This window comes from Thunnus maccoyii, chromosome 12 (genome assembly GCF_910596095.1).
Source record: "Thunnus maccoyii chromosome 12, fThuMac1.1, whole genome shotgun sequence".
NCBI classification, from domain to species: domain Eukaryota; kingdom Metazoa; phylum Chordata; class Actinopteri; order Scombriformes; family Scombridae; genus Thunnus; species Thunnus maccoyii.
In genome coordinates this window covers 25,806,004-25,823,774 of record NC_056544.1, presented here as the reverse complement: position 1 = coordinate 25,823,774, position 17,771 = coordinate 25,806,004, and the positions used below count along the sequence as shown (strand labels likewise).

At 38.5% G+C, this 17,771-nt stretch overlaps 1 protein-coding gene and 1 long non-coding RNA gene across 4 annotated transcripts in view; one reads left to right on the top strand and one right to left on the bottom strand.

Moving 5' to 3' along the window:
* Nucleotides 1-17,503, bottom strand: part of LOC121908486 (contactin-associated protein-like 4) — a 135,222-nt gene extending 117,719 nt beyond the window's left edge. For all 3 annotated transcript variants that reach the window (XM_042428536.1, XM_042428537.1, XM_042428538.1), the window contains exon 1: nt 17,331-17,503. In XM_042428536.1, coding sequence (XP_042284470.1) covers nt 17,331-17,415 — 85 coding nt within the window. In that variant the 5' untranslated portion in view covers nt 17,416-17,503. The remainder of the gene's footprint in view (nt 1-17,330) is intronic.
* LOC121908488 lies at nt 12,339-15,500 on the top strand. The gene is made up of 3 exons (XR_006099244.1): nt 12,339-12,531; nt 12,796-12,879; nt 14,579-15,500. It is a non-coding gene; the product is annotated as an uncharacterized LOC121908488 (long non-coding RNA).
* Nucleotides 17,504-17,771: the final 268 nt, after the last annotated feature.

Below are 17,771 nucleotides of genomic sequence, written 5' to 3'. Positions count from 1 at the left end.
CAAAATGAAGCAATTTACGCTGGTCTAGGGCCACAATCAGGTCAAAATCTCTCCTTGACCAAAACCTTTAGTTCACAACATTTTTCATAAATATGAATGCCCTGATTTCTACGAAATTTGCCGAGTATATTCAAGATCTCCAGAAGATTAATGATGATTTTTGATGATTACCTGAGGTTCCTTCTTGTGCCACCATCAGACCAAAATATCTAGTTTTACACAGGAAACAGTAATCTAAAATGGACACTTGCAATGAAAATTACGAAGCACGTTCATACACCCCAAAGATTTCTTTCATGAGGTGTAGCTAATTGTAACTTTGTACACAGATATACAGTAAACTAATGGCCAAATTTTCATTAAAAATCTGCTGGGGATGTTCACGGTCACATGAATTCTTGGATGAATCCTAATGTGACTGGTGACCCTGCAGAGCTTTTCTCTAGTACCACAATCAGGCCAGAGTTTCAGCTTTTAATACAAGTTATGCATTTGACATGAGTTTGACATGAACTTTAAAGTTTTAGTTTTTTATATTAATGTAGTGCTTGTATTGTTTTGGTTATTTTTTACCATGTTCCACTTCTTGAAATATGTTTTGTTTCCACCGGCTGCAGCAAAGACTTTCCTCTGTGTGGACAATGAACTGAGAGAGCATGGTGACCTTGGTAACTAATGCAGTTACAGTTGGTAAGTTTAACGTCCCCCAGTATAATATCCAATTATGACAGTCATAACTAATGTATCCACTCCTGCAAATAGAGTTATAAGTGTAAAATCCATTTATTGTTTCAGCATGCTGTCTCATGTGACAGAGTATCATGACCTCGGCAGATGAAAGCCAATATTTAAAGTGACAACATGTCGTCTTTGATGACGACAGCTCCATATGATAAATGGCTTCATTTTTTTGGGGAGACAGACTTCTTCTGGCGACGGCCTTGAACAAATACAGCGGTCCAGTAGGTCCTAATATCAAACAGATGGACTGCAGTCCTTTAACCTTGACTTCATCAGATCCCATTCATGGCTCCACTTTGACTGCACATATTTCCATAAATGACACTAAAGAAGAAATATGAAGGGGATTTATCCTCAGCTACTTTACTTTTTCCCTCATCCTGACTGTTGCTGATGCTGCCCTCACATGAATCATGAAGGACCAGGAGGTTTGTAGAGAATTTCACCACATATTCCCACCAAATACCACTGGCTTTGTTCTTCTCAGTGCAATCCTCAGCATTTTCTTTACCAGATTAATCCTGGAAGAGATGGGGGATACTTCATGAACTCAGAGATTTAATCAAGCCCTCCTAATACTCCCCTGGAGCCTCCACGGCTTAAATAACCAACTCTTTTAGAAGGCACCAAATAGCCATCATTGGGTGAGTAATAACACCCCTGTATTTGCCATTCAGCCTCCAGCATCTCAATAATTTACTGTAACTCATATTAAATCCCTCCACAGCCTGCAGCAGCTGAATAATCAAACCGTTCATTCAGCACCGAGCATGTGAATAACTGAACCATGCAGATCTTATGGCCAAATTAGCTGAGACGCTGGTCAGTTCAAGGCAAAGAAAACTCCATCAAGTCTGTCCTCATAAAGTTTAATAAGAGGACAACTGGGCAGAACTTGTCTATATATAAATGAATGTCACATCCTCTTCCTCAACAGTTTCTGTCTCCCGACTGTGACACACAAAAAGTTTTTTACATTTGACTTTCAGGTAGGACAGTACGCCTCCATTTCTCTCTGCAGGCAGAAAGTACACTAAAAAGTTTTAATTTTATTAGCTTCAAGTTTAAAACTTGAGGTCCAACCGGTGACTCCGAGGAACCAGAGAGTCACCGTCATTTAAACACTCAGTGATGAGGGCGAGAATGCAAATCAGCATAGACACACACACACACACACACATGCAGTAGGAGTATAGTGCTATTATCTGTCATTAGGCTAGGATTAAAGTCATTTAGTGTTCTTCAGATTATCTGTCATTAGGCTATGATTATAGAACACACTCCACTGGCTCTAAATCAGCTCAGAGGGGAGATAAAAACTTCAAGGAAGATGATGAGACTGAGAGAGAGAGAGAGAAAGATAGAGAGAGAGAGAGAGAGAGAGAGAGAGGGAGAGAGAGAGAAAGAGAGAGAGAGAGAGCCTTACAAAAATAAAATTATAATTGGAAAAATTGGCCCAGTAGTTCATCACTCTGTCACCACTCCTTAATCAAGGCAGTCAATTAAGAACACCCCATGTTGTCCACATGGTGATGAACTTTATAGACTATGGCATTCTGGTGATTGCTGGTGTAATCAAAGATATTGAAGGTTACTACTATCAGGGAAAAACCTAAAAATAGAAATTGGGCAGGACATCGTTTCAAGCAGAATTAGTTGCATATCATATTATAAGGAGTATTCAATATTATTTCTATTAATGACAGGATGCTATTGTCACTCCATGAATGGGAAGAACAGGGTGAATGTCCAACAGCAACATGGGTGCCCCACAACTACAAAGTAAATGTAGCCTAACTTGCCTATTTTTATTGTGGTTAATATTTTAATGGTTGATTAATAAGTTTAAGCAGAAATAAACAACCATTTTTATGTATTAAACTGCCCACAGTGGTGGCTTTGAAGCAGTTTTGGTATCTGTTATGTGGACACATCTGTAGTTTTTTCTCCAAACTGTCAGCTACATGTTTTAGCTATCAGAAATAATCCGTATTTCCTCATTAAAAGGAGGAGGCTAACGTAGACAAATAGGTTTTCTCACATGGCTGCTCTTATTTTTAGATGTAACATGAAACAGCTGATGTCATATTTTGTCATACAGTACATATGTGCAAAAACACGTACACCTCTCAAACAAAGTTTGCCAAATTTCATATTGTTCATGCCAATTTTTAGATATAGTAACACTAAAAGTAAGAGAAGACCCAATCGTGTGTTTTGTTGTAAGTAAGAGACAGAAGATTTATGTTGGGACAGATGTTAGCTTAAATCTGAAAGTCACTTATTACTTATTATAAAGTCAACAGTGAATTTCAGACAGATAAAGACAAATAAAGGCAACAGTCAGCACTCTTGCTTTCCCATGAAGGTTTGTCCTTAAGGAAGTAACTCTACAATTAAACATTTAAAGAAGCTGCTAGCTCCCATAAGCAGCTACATTACACTACACTACACTACACTACACTACACACTAATCTTTTTTGGCAACCATGGAAATTATGTGTTGGCCACACACAAACTCAGGATAGGTTCAATAAAGACTTACTTAGAAAAGTCTTGTTCTTGTTGCTAGTACACTATTTTCTTTCACAGTAGCTTGAGCATCAAATGATGCTTATAGATACCAGAAAGAAGTTGTTTACGAAGCAGTATTTCTGTAACCTACTAGGATGTGTGTATATGACATGTGCAGCAATCATAACTAGATACCGCAGCTAAAGCAGTGTTCAGTGTTTCCACTATAGCCTGACAGATACAGGACACCCATAACATAAATAAATATATCTATAGGATTCCTTTTTTTATTTATATTTTTTTAAACAATTCGACCAAGAAATGTTCTGAGCAGGACATTTTGCAGTTAATATATATATATATATATATATCTCTGCATAGTCCATTTATCAGGCTTTGTCAGGCTTTAGTTGCAACTGATACTTCCATATATTGTCGTTGAGTCCAAATTTCTGTGAATCACTGCTGTTTAGGTGAAAGTTCATATTTTACTGTTCGGTTTTGATCACCTGATTTTAGCATTTGAGCAGATATGGTGAATTGTTTCTATTAAACAGATGAAAAGCAGCTCCACAAACTGATTTAGACCTGCTGCTCAGAAGCTGAATTATTGTAGGTGAAGAAACACAAATATCCAACCTCTTAGGACGTATTTTGGCGCCTTCAATTCAGTCTGATAAACAGCTTTACCCAGACCTTGCCCCTGGCTCTGGGAGAGCACTGAAACAAATCAAATGTGGATTGAAGTTGGCTTGGATGATTATTAAGTGAATGATGTACTATAGGTGGGCTCTCTGAGGAATAAATGGCTGAAGGACAACTTATTGGTTTCAGGGAGCTGCAGTTTACTTCTTTGTTTTGGGTTATGGCTTTTAAATGGCAGATACTCCTCCGGGCCCGAAAGCTTTTCCATCGAGGAGATAAGGTCTTTGGTTTTAATATGGTTCTCCGTAGCTTCTGATGACAATACTTGTCTTTCCAGCAAGCTGTTGTCACCCCTTTTTTCATTTACATGCTCTCAATCCAAATGTTTGACCTTTCCTAAAAGTAGTAACGTTATCTATCATGTAAAGAGTCTATAGAGAGTCTATTTATTTATTTATATTTATATTTATATTATGTTAATCCTCTCTGCATTTATCCTCTGTTCCTCTAAATTTCAAATTTCAAGGTATCTCAACTATTATTGTAACCCTTTTTTTCTAATCAGGCAAGCATGCACAATCTTACATTTTAAACACACTAATGACAACTAATACAAAAGATAGACATCGCCTTGCCTTCAGTATGAAGTATTTATATCACAGTTGTTTGTTTATTTTTTTTCTTTCCAGCTGCAATGACCCATTTCCCGCCAAAAGGAACATTAAAGTTTAATTTCTCCTTACTTCAGCCCTGCTTTCTTTCTCACTATTCTTCTCTTTATCAATCCATCCCGAACCCTCCCCTGTCAATATAGACTGATGTTTCTGTGTACATCCATCCCTAGTGCACCTGAAGCCCTCATTATTTAATTCTCAAATACATTTTGATAGCATCACATAATAGCTGCAGAAAAATTAGGCCATCACTGTGAAAATCAGTGAAGTGAATTAATTGTTTCCTGTGCATTTCATTCAGTTTTCCCTGGGTACAATTTGGTGCAAAACATGCAGGGCTGAAGAGGAAAACTCGCCCTCTACTTTTTTAAAGCTGCACTAATCAGTGTTTGCATGTTTGCATTAGGTCTTCTGACGTAATGTAAGAGGAGTTGCTTGTAGTCGTTTATTTCGTGACTCTGCAGTTTCTCTCAGCTCTACAAATTTTTTTGGCGTCGTGTTTTGGTTCACTCTCACCGCTCTCATCAGCATCATTTTCAGAAAAGAAACCCCCTGCAGGCTACCAGCTCAGCACCAAAAAGCAGATATGCAAAGTTAGAAACTAGAGACAAAGGCGGAGAATGTAGCAGCTGGAAAAGGAGAGTGAACATTGGACTTCATTCAGCAGATGTTGATGATAATTTTGAATGTCAATGCTGCTCTGTGTTTCCTGGATGTGTAAATATGTAACAGTTTACAAACATGTTTGCCATATGAATTTCACAAGGTGATAATATGTCAATGTTGCGTTTACAGCTTGTTCAGCTACCTCTAAGTGGCCAAAAAATCAATTATTGCTGCTTTAAGCATATTTGCACATATGCTATTGAAAACGATGGTGCCTATCTACATATACACTCATTTGTTGCTGTAGTTGAAATTTAGCATTGTGTTATTTGATCATTTTATACATCATTATATTATATAATAATTCATAATAATTTTATTTGAAATCCAAAGATTTTAATAAAAAAAACATATAATAAAATATTAAAAACAGGAGTGTGTGAGCTGGACGTCATCTGCATAAATGTGAAAAATAATTTTAGATTTTCAAATAATTTTCTCAAGAAGAAACATGTATATTGAAAATAAAAATGGACCTAAAACTGAGCCTTGTGGAACGCCACAGGTAAGATGAGCAGTGGAGGATGAAGCATTACCAATAGTGACAGTGATAGTGATAGTGAGAATGTTCTACGGTTGAGATAAGATTTGAACCAGCAAAAAGCAAGATCAGAGATGCTAACCCACTTCTTAAGGTAGATGCTAGATGCTAGGGTCAACCATGTCAAATGCAGTGCTAAGGTCCAGAATAAGAAATGAGAAGTCACTAGCATCAGATGCAACCAAGAGATTGTTAGTAACCCTCAGAAGGGCAGTTTGTCAGATGTCATTGTTATTCATGAACAATATTAACTGAGATAATACTACTTTTTCCAAGACTTTGGAGAGAAATAGTAATTTGGAGATTACTCTGTAAATACTGATGTCCAGGGGGTCAAGATTAGGTTTCTTTAAAAGCAATAATATTTCAAACAACAGCATATTTAAAAGAGGAAGACAGTATAATGGCAAATTGTTCTGTGTCTCTATGTTCAGCACTACCACTATGCAACTCAAGGACACCAAAGGTTCAAACTCTACAATTTTATCGAGAAAGAAAATGACAAAAGACTGTAACAATGCAAAATATAATGATGGGTAATGCAGTTTTGTATTTCTGGTTTATTATGTTGCATTATGGTTTATTTCTCTTATGCCTGTATTTCTAGTATCCTAGAATATATTAGGGATTTGTAGAAAATGATTCAGGAATCAAAAACAACATAGATGTTACAAATAATAAGTAGTCTAATAATAAATAAATGTTCTTTTCTCATTTCAAGTATCCTAAAATAAGGGCTGCATTTAAAAATAAAGTAATAAATAAAGTGGATCGATCATATTGGGCTCTTATATCAATCCTATTTTCTGTGCCTTCAGTTCAGATTTGAGTGGGAATGTTTACTCCAAAGATTTGTGCTTTGTCTGTAGTAGTGCTTCACAATCGCCACGGTCTCGGAACATATGAGACAAACTGGTTTTGAACTGCCCGAGGAAAGTATTTACTTCGTTTTACACACATATGGTCATTGTGTTTTGGGCTCTAAGCGCTTACAAGATGCAGGCGGCCTGCACTCAGCCATGTACCTGAACGCCTCCTGTGTAGAAACTTGTTTTGCTGATCTGCTTAATGTGCTGCTAATGCTACACTTTCTGTCTAGACACAGTGTAAGAATGTCTTGATTAAAAGCTCTGTTTTCGCTGTGACTACTTTTCTCCTTTTAGAGCACTTTTCTCTGACTTGCATCACACCTCGTCTCTTGTCTCTCCTTGACATGCTGGAGTCAGTCAGCAGAGTCTGAAGTTCCAACCTGCCCCTGTACAGAGTGGTTTATTCAAGGTTCATTAATATTAAACATATCTAAATTGCACCAAATTTGACACTGCACTCCCTCGGGTCCCCAGCCATACATCCACCAAGTGTGGAGTCAGTCAGATGAATGGTTCTTAAGATATGCGAAGGACACACATACAGAGAGAAAGACAGACATACAGACAGAGATTCCTTCCTTTATAGTTAGGTTAACAGTTATCATGAGATTTCAGTATACTGCCTAACAATGAAACAGCAAGAGCTTCTTCCTAGAGTTGTCATTTTGCACCAGTTGAATTATCTAGGGGGGGTGAAAGCAAACTAATCAAAGAATCAGGGTGATTTCTGAAGTCAGCTGAGGAAACAGATGCCTAGCAATACAGCAAAGCTAATTAAATCCAGTAATTAATACACAAATAAATTCAAAGTACTGCAGTATCTAAACTGTGCTCAGAGGAACAGTGAATTAAATCAGAACAAAACCAGTCATGAGACAATAAAACTTTCTCAGGGCACAATTAGAAACACAGCAGACAACCAATAAAGAGTAAAAGAAAGAAGAAACACAACAGTCTGTGCCGGTGTCTCTGTGTGAAGAATAATGAAAGAAAGTTCAAATGGTGTTATTAATGTTATTGAGGGAAGGTCTGCTATTTTTCAGCTTAATTTCAAATTAATTCCATGCACTCACAACAGATATCTTTACAATACAAAGTCTTCAGCCGTCAAGGGCTTTTAAAAAGTTACAGACAGCAGATAAGAGAGGAGGGAGTGTTAGAACTTAAACCGTTGTGACAAAAATTTAATTTCATCCCATACCCCTCCATCAAGTTGTGGATCAGCCTAGTATCCATAGTAATTATGTCCATATTTGATGATTATGCACCTCACAATTTATATCCAGTTCCATCAATGCCAATGAAGGAAATTAGTGCAAGGCATAAAATTAGGCTGTAAAGGTTGGGGTGGTCAATAGGCGTATATAGCACGCCTGGAGTTTTCATCCCGTCACAAATCTGCATTAAATTTAACGCTGGAATAAGAACTCATCACTGTAATTTATACATGTTAACTAGATGAACTTCACTAAAAATGCAGAGACAGGTTCATATGTACCTTTTCATTTTTAAAGCTGTCTTTGGTGAACTTCCTGGTTACCTTTGTGAAATGCAATCTGCTGTTTCTAACAGCTTCCATCATCTAGATGGATCATCTTCATTGTTCCTACAGTCTGCTCTGAACTAAGAAAAAAATTACAAGATGAATTTAATCTGAAAACTCTGCCCTCATATCAGGCAATTCAAGTATCATATAAACTATTTTATGAGGAATGTTTTAAATAGTCAAGTTTTATCGCTCTCATATTTCTCAGATCCTGTTTTGTTGTGCCAGATGTGATTGTTTTAAATTAATGTGTTTTTATGTGACTTTGTGAGATCTATTGTATGCTGCCTTTCTGGCCATGTCTCTCTTGTAAAAGAGAAAATGTATCTCAAGAGACGTCCTGGTAAGAAAAAAAAAAAAAATGCCATAGGATTTAATCTGGAGTTTTGCAGAATTGTCCAAAATCAACGTTCTTGTCTGGCAATATGATTTCATAGACACATGTAGGTCTTCCAGCTGGAAACGCTGCCTCTGCAACAATGTCTTTTACACTAGTTACAAGATTAGACAGTATGAGGGAGTCAGCTCCTTTCTCTCTGCTGTCCCACTGACTTTCGAGTGAAGAAGCTTTTCTTGTTCGGCTGAAGGTATAGCTGCTGGGAAACCACCTGCATCTCTCAGCTGACTGACATGGGTCCGAGCCTCAGTTTACAAAACCAAAACAGAAAGGAACAATCCACCATAAAATAATCTGAAACTGTATCTTCAACATGTTCCAGATTTTATTCAGTGACAAATTTAGTTTTAAAATGTATAAACTCTCAGCCTACTTCAATTACTGATTTCCCACATTCTGCATTTTGGGAATGTCCTACATTTTCCCAGAATGCACTTTTACCACCACCAGTAAACATGTATGCACTTGTTTTTACAACTTATATTGATGCGGGATGCAGGTTTCTTTTTCAGAAGCAATTTAGGGTTCAGTGTCTTGCTCAAGGACAGGAGAAGACGAGGATCGAACTGCCAACCCCTTGACCAACATGAACTGTTGTTATAGTATTTGTTTTTGGCCACTTATCTTGTCTTATCTATACAACTGTGCTTACAGAAATAAGGAAAATAAACCAACTAACAACAAAACTGAAGCACTATAATCACAGAAATAATAGTTAATTCAAGCCTTTAAGGAATCTTTCTGTATTTTCCTCCGTAAAAAAAAGCAGAATCTCGCCTTTCTTCTTTAACACTGACATCTAAACCAACATGCAAGCCATAAATGCGTTTGTGGCAGCTCAAAGGCACATTTTCATATACATTTTAGTCATTTGGCTGCTGGTCTCCGAGCTACTGAACACTTAGTGACTCTTTCATGTTGCAATATTGGAAGGCGATCAAACACACAGTGACTTTAAGGCCCTGGGGGTGGCTGTTTCACACACTGACTTCTTTGAATCTCATCATCAGTGATTCACTCATTCACTGTTCCGGATAATAAGTCATTGGAGCGTAGATATGTATTTCTACTTTGGTGTCATTTTGTACCACCTCCATAATGAACTGTGAACCATCTGCAGGAAAAAAAAAGGAGATGTGATGCTGCTCGGTCTGAAACCTGCGGCTGGGACTTCTCTTTGTCTGCAGTCTTAACTTATTATGCTGCTGTTGTTTATGGTCCGTGCATGATGAGTGTGCTGCTGGGTCAGGCCCGGCGAGATAAACAGAGAGATAGACCGAGAGAGAGAGAGGAGAAGAGAGAGTGGCCAAGGCAATGAAAGAAACTAAACAGGTAAAATGAGATGTTAGATCAATATCAGCCTTAAATTAAAGGTGCAATATATGACATTCAGCCCCACTAGATGTCGCACTATAGCACCAGCATCTCAGACCAAAACAAATGTTCACGTTGTTTACTCAATAAAGTTGGGGAAAAAGAAGAAAGTGGCACCTGAATCGACAGCTCACGAAACACAGATCAAACTAAATAGCGCTGATCAAATATGGATCAACAGTCTGTTAGTGCATTGCCTATTTCTCACCTCAAATGTTTTCAGAAACATATTTTAGTGTACTGTTTAGCTGTAATATGAGAAACTTTGTTGAAAACAGACGTGGGAGGACATGGAGGGACTCACACACACCAAAATGCATACGCGGCCGGGCCGGCTATCAAAGCAAAGAACAGAGACGCTCGGATAACAACACACACAGAGGGAGTGTGACTCCATACACTGCTCATTTACTTCACTATATCTTTACATAGCAAATAATTGTCTGTTGACATCTAGTTGGGCTGAATGTACTATATTGCACCTTTAAATAATCAATAATGCAATATGATGAAGGTTCCTCTCCTCACCACAACTACATGTGAACTTAAAATAGCTTGTTTATTTATTAAAATTGCTCATTTTACATATTTCCTAAACTGATAAACTTTGTGGCTGAAAAGCATTTTTTCATTTAAAGGCAACAGTGTATCACAGACTTTCTTATCATCGAATAGCTGTTATGAGTCAGCCTCTTTTGAAGCGCTGGAGGCAATGAAACAATTGCATTAGTCTGGACTCCAGCTTTGATTTTTGGGTGTTCTGGCCTTGATATTGAACCTCATTACTGCACTTTTTTTGGTACCAACTAAAATTTGTTGCAGACCATCGCACAGACTATGAAAAACTCAAAGTAAAACAAGTTGGAAAAAGCAAGTACTGAAAGCTGGCATCAAATGTCTGGTCAGATTTGTAATCTTGTTTACTTTCCCTTTGATCAAATAGTTCCTTAAATATAAATTATGCCATTCTTAGACTGTTTTGATTCGGGCAAAATTCTTGTACGACTACTTACATTTATATTTCAGAACTTTTGAGTCTTTTGTTGAATTACAAGACAGGTTTTGTAGAAAAACATGTTCATTTTACATATTTCAATACTAGTGCTGAAACACATGTAGACAAATAGCGCAGCACTATTTGTTTCTCATGATAGTCTAATAGTCAGTTCATGGTCGATCAAGTGTTGTCCGACCATGTCAGAAATCAAGTTTTCATAGTTGTTCTGAACAACCACATTCAAATGCGGAGTGACAAGCCAGCCATTGTTAAAACCTTAAAATGGGAGGGTAATGGCACATATTTTCAGACATTCATGGTGTTGCACTGGGATGTTCACATGAAAAGTGACTGAAATGATAGAAATGGCCCTACACAGCACTCTAAGTTTGACATCAGAAAGGTGTGGGTGGAAAGGTTTTCCAAAGCTATTCCCCTGCCTGAGAAGCAGTTCTGACAGAGTATACTGGCTCCTTAAACTCTCTTTCAGGGGCTTTAACACCTTGAAAATGATTTTTTTTGATATACAAGTAGCAAAGATTCAAAGAAAAAATAAATACTGACAGGTTCAAATTACACTGTGTAACAAAATATTCCCAAACTCTTCCCACCTTCAACGGGAAACTATGACACTGCACTGCAAGAGACAGAAGAGAGAAGCAAACAGCAGGAGAGAGAATACATAGAGAGAGAAAGATGAAGAAATGTGAACATGAAACAGGGAGAAAAAAAAAAGATATAGGTAAAGACAAGATATTACAAAAAGAGGAGGAATGTAAAGAGGAAGAATCCAGAAGAAAGAGTCCGCTGCACAGCCAGGGTTTCAGCCAGTATACTGCAAGCCCAGCAGCCCACCGGGCCTGAGTTGACCCCCCCGCCAGACCTAAACATCAGGGAATTTTTAAAAAAAAATAATGTATTTTAGAATATTTTCTAAAGTAAATGGTGTTATACAAGTAGCATAGATCCATGTTGAAGTATGACGTTAGCAGTATAGCTGTGAACATTGCAGTCTGTGTACAGTTTAGGCTATTAGTCAGTGAATAAATGCTACAACACCTCAAGACCCGAGCCAAGTTCCAGTGTATTGCTTGCCACCCAGTAGGGACACAACGGTGAGGAAATGTTCCCACTGATTAATAAGCTTGTGACAACACCAGTGTTACCAGTTATACTGTACATTTTACAAGATAAGATATTTGATTTATGATTTTCAATATCAGTAGAGCGCTTACTCTGATCTTTAATGTTAGATTTTTAGTTTTACTCAAGAAGTAGTGACGGCAGGCTTCAGGCTGCTGCCAGCAGATCCTTCGTGTGCAGCCGGTCTGTGGTACACACAGATGCGGGGACGAGCCTGAGGACAACCGCTACTTAGAACCAGAACCCGGAGCAACCCATCTGCCATCCAGAGAGAGGCACACCGAGAGCAGGCTGAACAGGCTGAGCAGGCAGAAAGCAGGAGAGTTTCTGCCGAAAACAAGCACCGAGACCCGAGGAGACATGACAGCTGCTGCTCGCTAACAGAACGGAAGGTAGCGACAACTTTAACCCAGGCTCAGTTAAGGTAGACGAGCTATTCTCATTTTAGTGACAATCTCAGCTGCTCCTCCAAGTTGCCATAGCACCAATTTTATTGGACAATATTGGCCTATCACAGATAAACCGGTATCAGTGAAAAAAGTATGTTTTCTGATATGCGCCAATATGAAAACCTTTTTTACAGAAGATATAATGCAGAAAAAGATGTTTGGTATGATTTAGAAATGGTGTCATCACATAGTTTGTCCAGCAGAGTTTTCTCTGAATCCATTGTTTACAATACTATCAGCACTGTCTGCAGCACATCTGGCAGAGGACACATTACAGCTGAGCAGACGGCGGTGTGGACTTGGAGTCAAGCGGTGTCTTCACAGTAAGTTGCTAACTAGTTTGTGAAACACATACTGGAAGGTTAATAAACAATTACCCCATCATTTTCCCTTTTAAATATTATTCTAATATAATGTTAACCCTGTCCCTGACAACCGCCATGTCACTCATGTTTATCACATCTGCCAGCTATAGTTACTCAGTACAGTCAGTAACGGACCTTTCAGCAGATTGAAAGGTTACCATCAGAGCATCTTGCTGCAGCTCAGCAGACGACGGTGCAGTGGTGGATTAAATATGTTGAGTGTTGATTTCACATCAAGTTGTTACCTAGTTGGAAAGTTTCCTGCAAAGCGGGAAAGTAAATAAACAACGTCCCCATCTTTTACTCTTTGTAACATCAAGCTCAACATGCTCGTTTGCTACATTAGCTAGCTAGCTAACTACGTAGCTACTTTCATACCTTGTCAGCTGAGTGGAAGCTGAGCATCTTAGCCCATTCTGACTATAATGCTATGTTATAACATTAGTAAGAGTGTAACGTTACATGTATTCACACCAAACTGATTTGTTCAGGACTCGCAGTTTAGTACGCCCTCCATATATTTAAAGTTTCCCTTGAACATGTATAGCAAAAGCAGCAAACCATGAGTTACTGTTTGTGACTGTTAACGTTGTGCATTAACAGTGAAATATTGCTAAAGATGACATGTTGTCATAAGCAAGACAAAAGCGTTAATGATTGAAGTTCAATCCAGTGAAATAATGGTTCAGAATCAGAACAAAGCTGTAGCATGAATCTCATAGCTAGCTTGATAGAGTAGAGAATAATGAGAATGGTTTAGTAAAAAGCAGTGGTGGAATGTAATTAGGTACATTTACTCAGGTACTGTACTTTTGCACAGTTTAGAGGTATTTGTACTTTACTTGAGTATTTCCATGTGATGCCACTTTATACCTCATTTATTTCACAGTTATAGCTACTAGTTACATTTGAGATCAATATTTTATATGTAAAATATGATCGGAATATGATCAGTTTGTTATATAATGCATTGTTACATACGTTGATTAGACTATTCAACAGTTTAATGTGGTGAAATTAGCTTTACCATGACGATGTTAAAATGCTGCTCACATGTAAATGTCAATGAGGCAATTTTCCAATAACTTATATATGATAAATAAAACAGTCTAAATTGGGCCATTTTGCATAATGAGTACTTTTACTTTTGATACTTTAGTACATTTTACTCACAGTACTTACTTATGTACTTTTACTTAAGTAAGATTTTGAATGCAGGACTTGTTACTGAATGTTTTTCATTGTGGTAATGCTACTTTTACTTAAGTAATCTGGGTACTGATTCCACCACAGGTAGAGACTAGAGGACATCAGATGTTTTGCCAGTGACTTCACTCATTATGTTAAAGGTCCAGTGTTTAAGATTTAGTGGCATCTAGTGGTGATGTTGCAGACTGCAACCAACTGAATACCCCATCCCTCCCCTTCCAAGTGTGTGAGAGGACCTACGGTGGCTGTGAAACTTGTAAAAAATGCGAAAGACCCTCTCTAGAGCTGGTGTTTGGTTTGTCCATTCTGGGTTACTGTAGAAACATGGCGGTGCAACATGGCGGGCTCCATGGAAGAGGACCAGCTCTCTATGTAGATATAAAGGGCTCATTCGAAGGTATATTGATATTGATATCTGATTTTTTTTACTCCCTGATATCGGCATCAGCCCCAAACATCCATTATCGGTCGGGCTCTGATCAAGATACAGCAGGGGAGGGAGGGATGAGGACAGGGAATGAGTTGAGAGGAAGAAAGATGGAGAGAGAAGAGCAACGAGCAGAAAGACAAGTCGAGCAGCAAAGAGAGTCTGCAGCAGATCTGAGCCAGAGACAGCAGACGGGAGGAAAGGCTTCAATAGAGAAAAAGAAAGATTAAGATATTTTAGTGAAACTATGAATCTTTCGTTGAGGAATAACAGAGATGAAGAGGAACTATACAGACATCTGCTCTAACTGCATACAGCACATCTTAATATACAATCGTCTCTCTGCCTCCTTCATTCGGCTTTCATTACTTCATCTGTCCACCTAGTGATGAGGCAATCCTCTCTCTCATTGTCTCGCTGTCTTCCAGCCGACTGATGTTACAATAAACTGCAGCAGATGCAGTGGACTCCAAATCCCATACAAAGTGAAAGAGATGGCACTTTTTGTATGATACACTCACTTTAGCTGCTTAATAAAGTGAAATGACATTAGAGTTACAATGATTAGTCGATTAACGGTAAATTAATAAACAACTACTACTCATCTCAGTTATTTATTGAGCAAAACACCAAACATTTGTTGTTTTTTCAGCTTCTCAATTATAAGATTTTGATGCTTTTCTGTGTCATATGTGACAGTAAACTGAATATTTGTTGATTTTGGACTGTTCTTGCATAAACAAGAAATTTGAATAATCACTTTGGGCTGTGAGAAATTAAAGACAAGCAGTTTTCACAATTTTCAGACATCATATATACACAGCAATTAATGGTTTAATTGAGAAAATAATTTGATTCATTGATAACAATCAGCTTGTTCCAGCCCTTTATTGAAGCCATATAATGTTTGAAATTAAGTAAAATTAACTATTGAAATAAGACTTTGTGTATTTTTATGGCTGTGCCAGTCAACAAATGGAAATAGATATGTTGTGCATCATTTCACACACTTTTCCATAATTTAAATAATTTAAATTGACATATTTATTGTCAAATAAATAAATAAACTTTGGGATATCCTCTACACTTTGAGATGTAATGTTCTGTGGGTCTGTGGGTTTTTGAACCAAGGCTGCAACAATATGACAATTAATCGATTATTTGATCAATAGTCACTGATTAAGTAATTTTTTAAGCCAAAACTCTAAACATTTCCTGGTTCCAGCTTCTTATTTTTGAGCATTTGCTGCTTTCCTCTGTTTTATGTAATAATAAACTGGATATTATTGTGTTTTTTGACTGTTGGTTGGACAAAACAAGACATATGAAGACATCAACTTTGGGTTTTAGGACACTGCAATGTACATTTTAAACGATTAACCAATTAATTAATTAGCCCTAGTTTGGCTCAATATGAGTTTGTATTGACTGTGGGAATTAAGAGGTTTATATGTGGATGTAAGGAGATGTAAGAACAAGAATGGGAAAGGTGGGGGCTACAGAGAGGTAAAGAAGCCAGTTAGAGAGATGAAAGTGCAGATTGAGAGAAAGAGGAAGATGGAAATAGTATTGTGTAGGCACAAGTCACATCATCACTGACTGAGAAACGACAGGAAATACAAGAAAAAACAAAAAAGGATTCAGTGAAAAAGAGAAAATTAGGCCAAGGAGCAGGTGCACAAGAGGCTCAAACATGGGAGGGATGGAGGAATTTTTCTGCCATGTGCCTCCCCAGCTGGATTCCCCCTCTCTTTTCTTTCTCATTCTCCTCCTCTCTCAGCCTTCCTGAGAGGGGCGGAGAGCTTCACACTCACACACTGACACACAGCTTCAGACCTGGAAACTGTCCAATGTTGACGTGCGACTCAACTCAACAGTACTTGGATAAAGACGGTTCCTTCATCTCTACATCACAGAGGTAACAGAATCAACCCAGCAACCTTTCAGCCCTAAACCAACCTGCATTTTCTCTTACACACATATTTGCACTCCGGCTACTCTCTGGGGTGTGTGAACACAATGACAAACACACTGTGGCTCAGTCCCAGGATACCCATCATGCTGTTCTGAGCACCAAATTAACCAGAAATCAATGAGATAACCTTGTTTTACCGCGCACGGTGGATGAACTGGAATCTAACACGTTTATGTGATAACATGCACCAAAGCAGATGAGAAGATGAAACACAAAGCTGAGACAATTTACAGCCAAACATTCAGCTCTGGGATTTGGAAACCTGCTCTGCGCAGCAGCATCCAAAAACGCAAAGCTTTCCAGGAGGATATTATGATGATAATGAGCCTGATAATCAATAAATTGAGGATTCAAATCTGAAATAGATATGAAATTAAATAAAGAAAGGACGTTGTATAAAAGTTGACTTCTACAAAATACAGACATATCTCTTTACGCGTTAATAAAGAATAACCGCGTTGTTCACAGTTCAAAATGTCTTGTGAATAAAAGAATAAAGTCACCAGAATTCACATCAAACTGCTTCAACTCTCCTGATTTCTCCTTTACAACTAAACGCTGATGCGTAACAGAGACGCGCAAAACCCCACAGTATTCAAAAATAGAAAGCTGTGCACTTTCTCCTAAATGGATGAAACAAACAACAAGATATCTTTACACACAGTAACAGAAGCCTCGTATTATTTTCCACGCAGGATGACCCCCAGTTTAAAGCCGCCTCTCCGGGTCTGCATTGTCCGGACTCGCGCTCCGTCTCCATCAGGAAAAGTAATTAAAAAAAGCGCACAGCCTGCTCACCTTCTCCGGTTGTCCCGTACGAGCTGCAGAGAAGCAGGACGACCTGAGCGATAATCCCAGCGACTCTTTTAGTCCACAGATCCATGATGAAGCGGAGGAACGCTGCAGAGAAGCCCGGCGGCGGCGGCGGCGGCTGCTGGAGGAGAGAGTCTCCTCTCCAGCTCCGAGAGAGATCTCCCCAAACCCGAGTGAAGGAAGAGAGAGAGAGAGAGAGAGAGAGAGAGAGAGAGAGAGAGAGAGAGAGAGAGAGAGAGAGAGAGAGAGAGAGAGAGAGAGAGAGAGAGACAGAGAGAGGTTGTTTTACTATGCTGTCACAGTGCGCCTCCTCCTCTTCAGAAAGATCATCCCTCGGTCGTTAATAAAAGCTGTTTCAAAGCCCCTGCTGGCTTTGCCGAACTGGTCCTTCAGTATCCCGTCTTATACTGCGGGTGCTGCTTGATA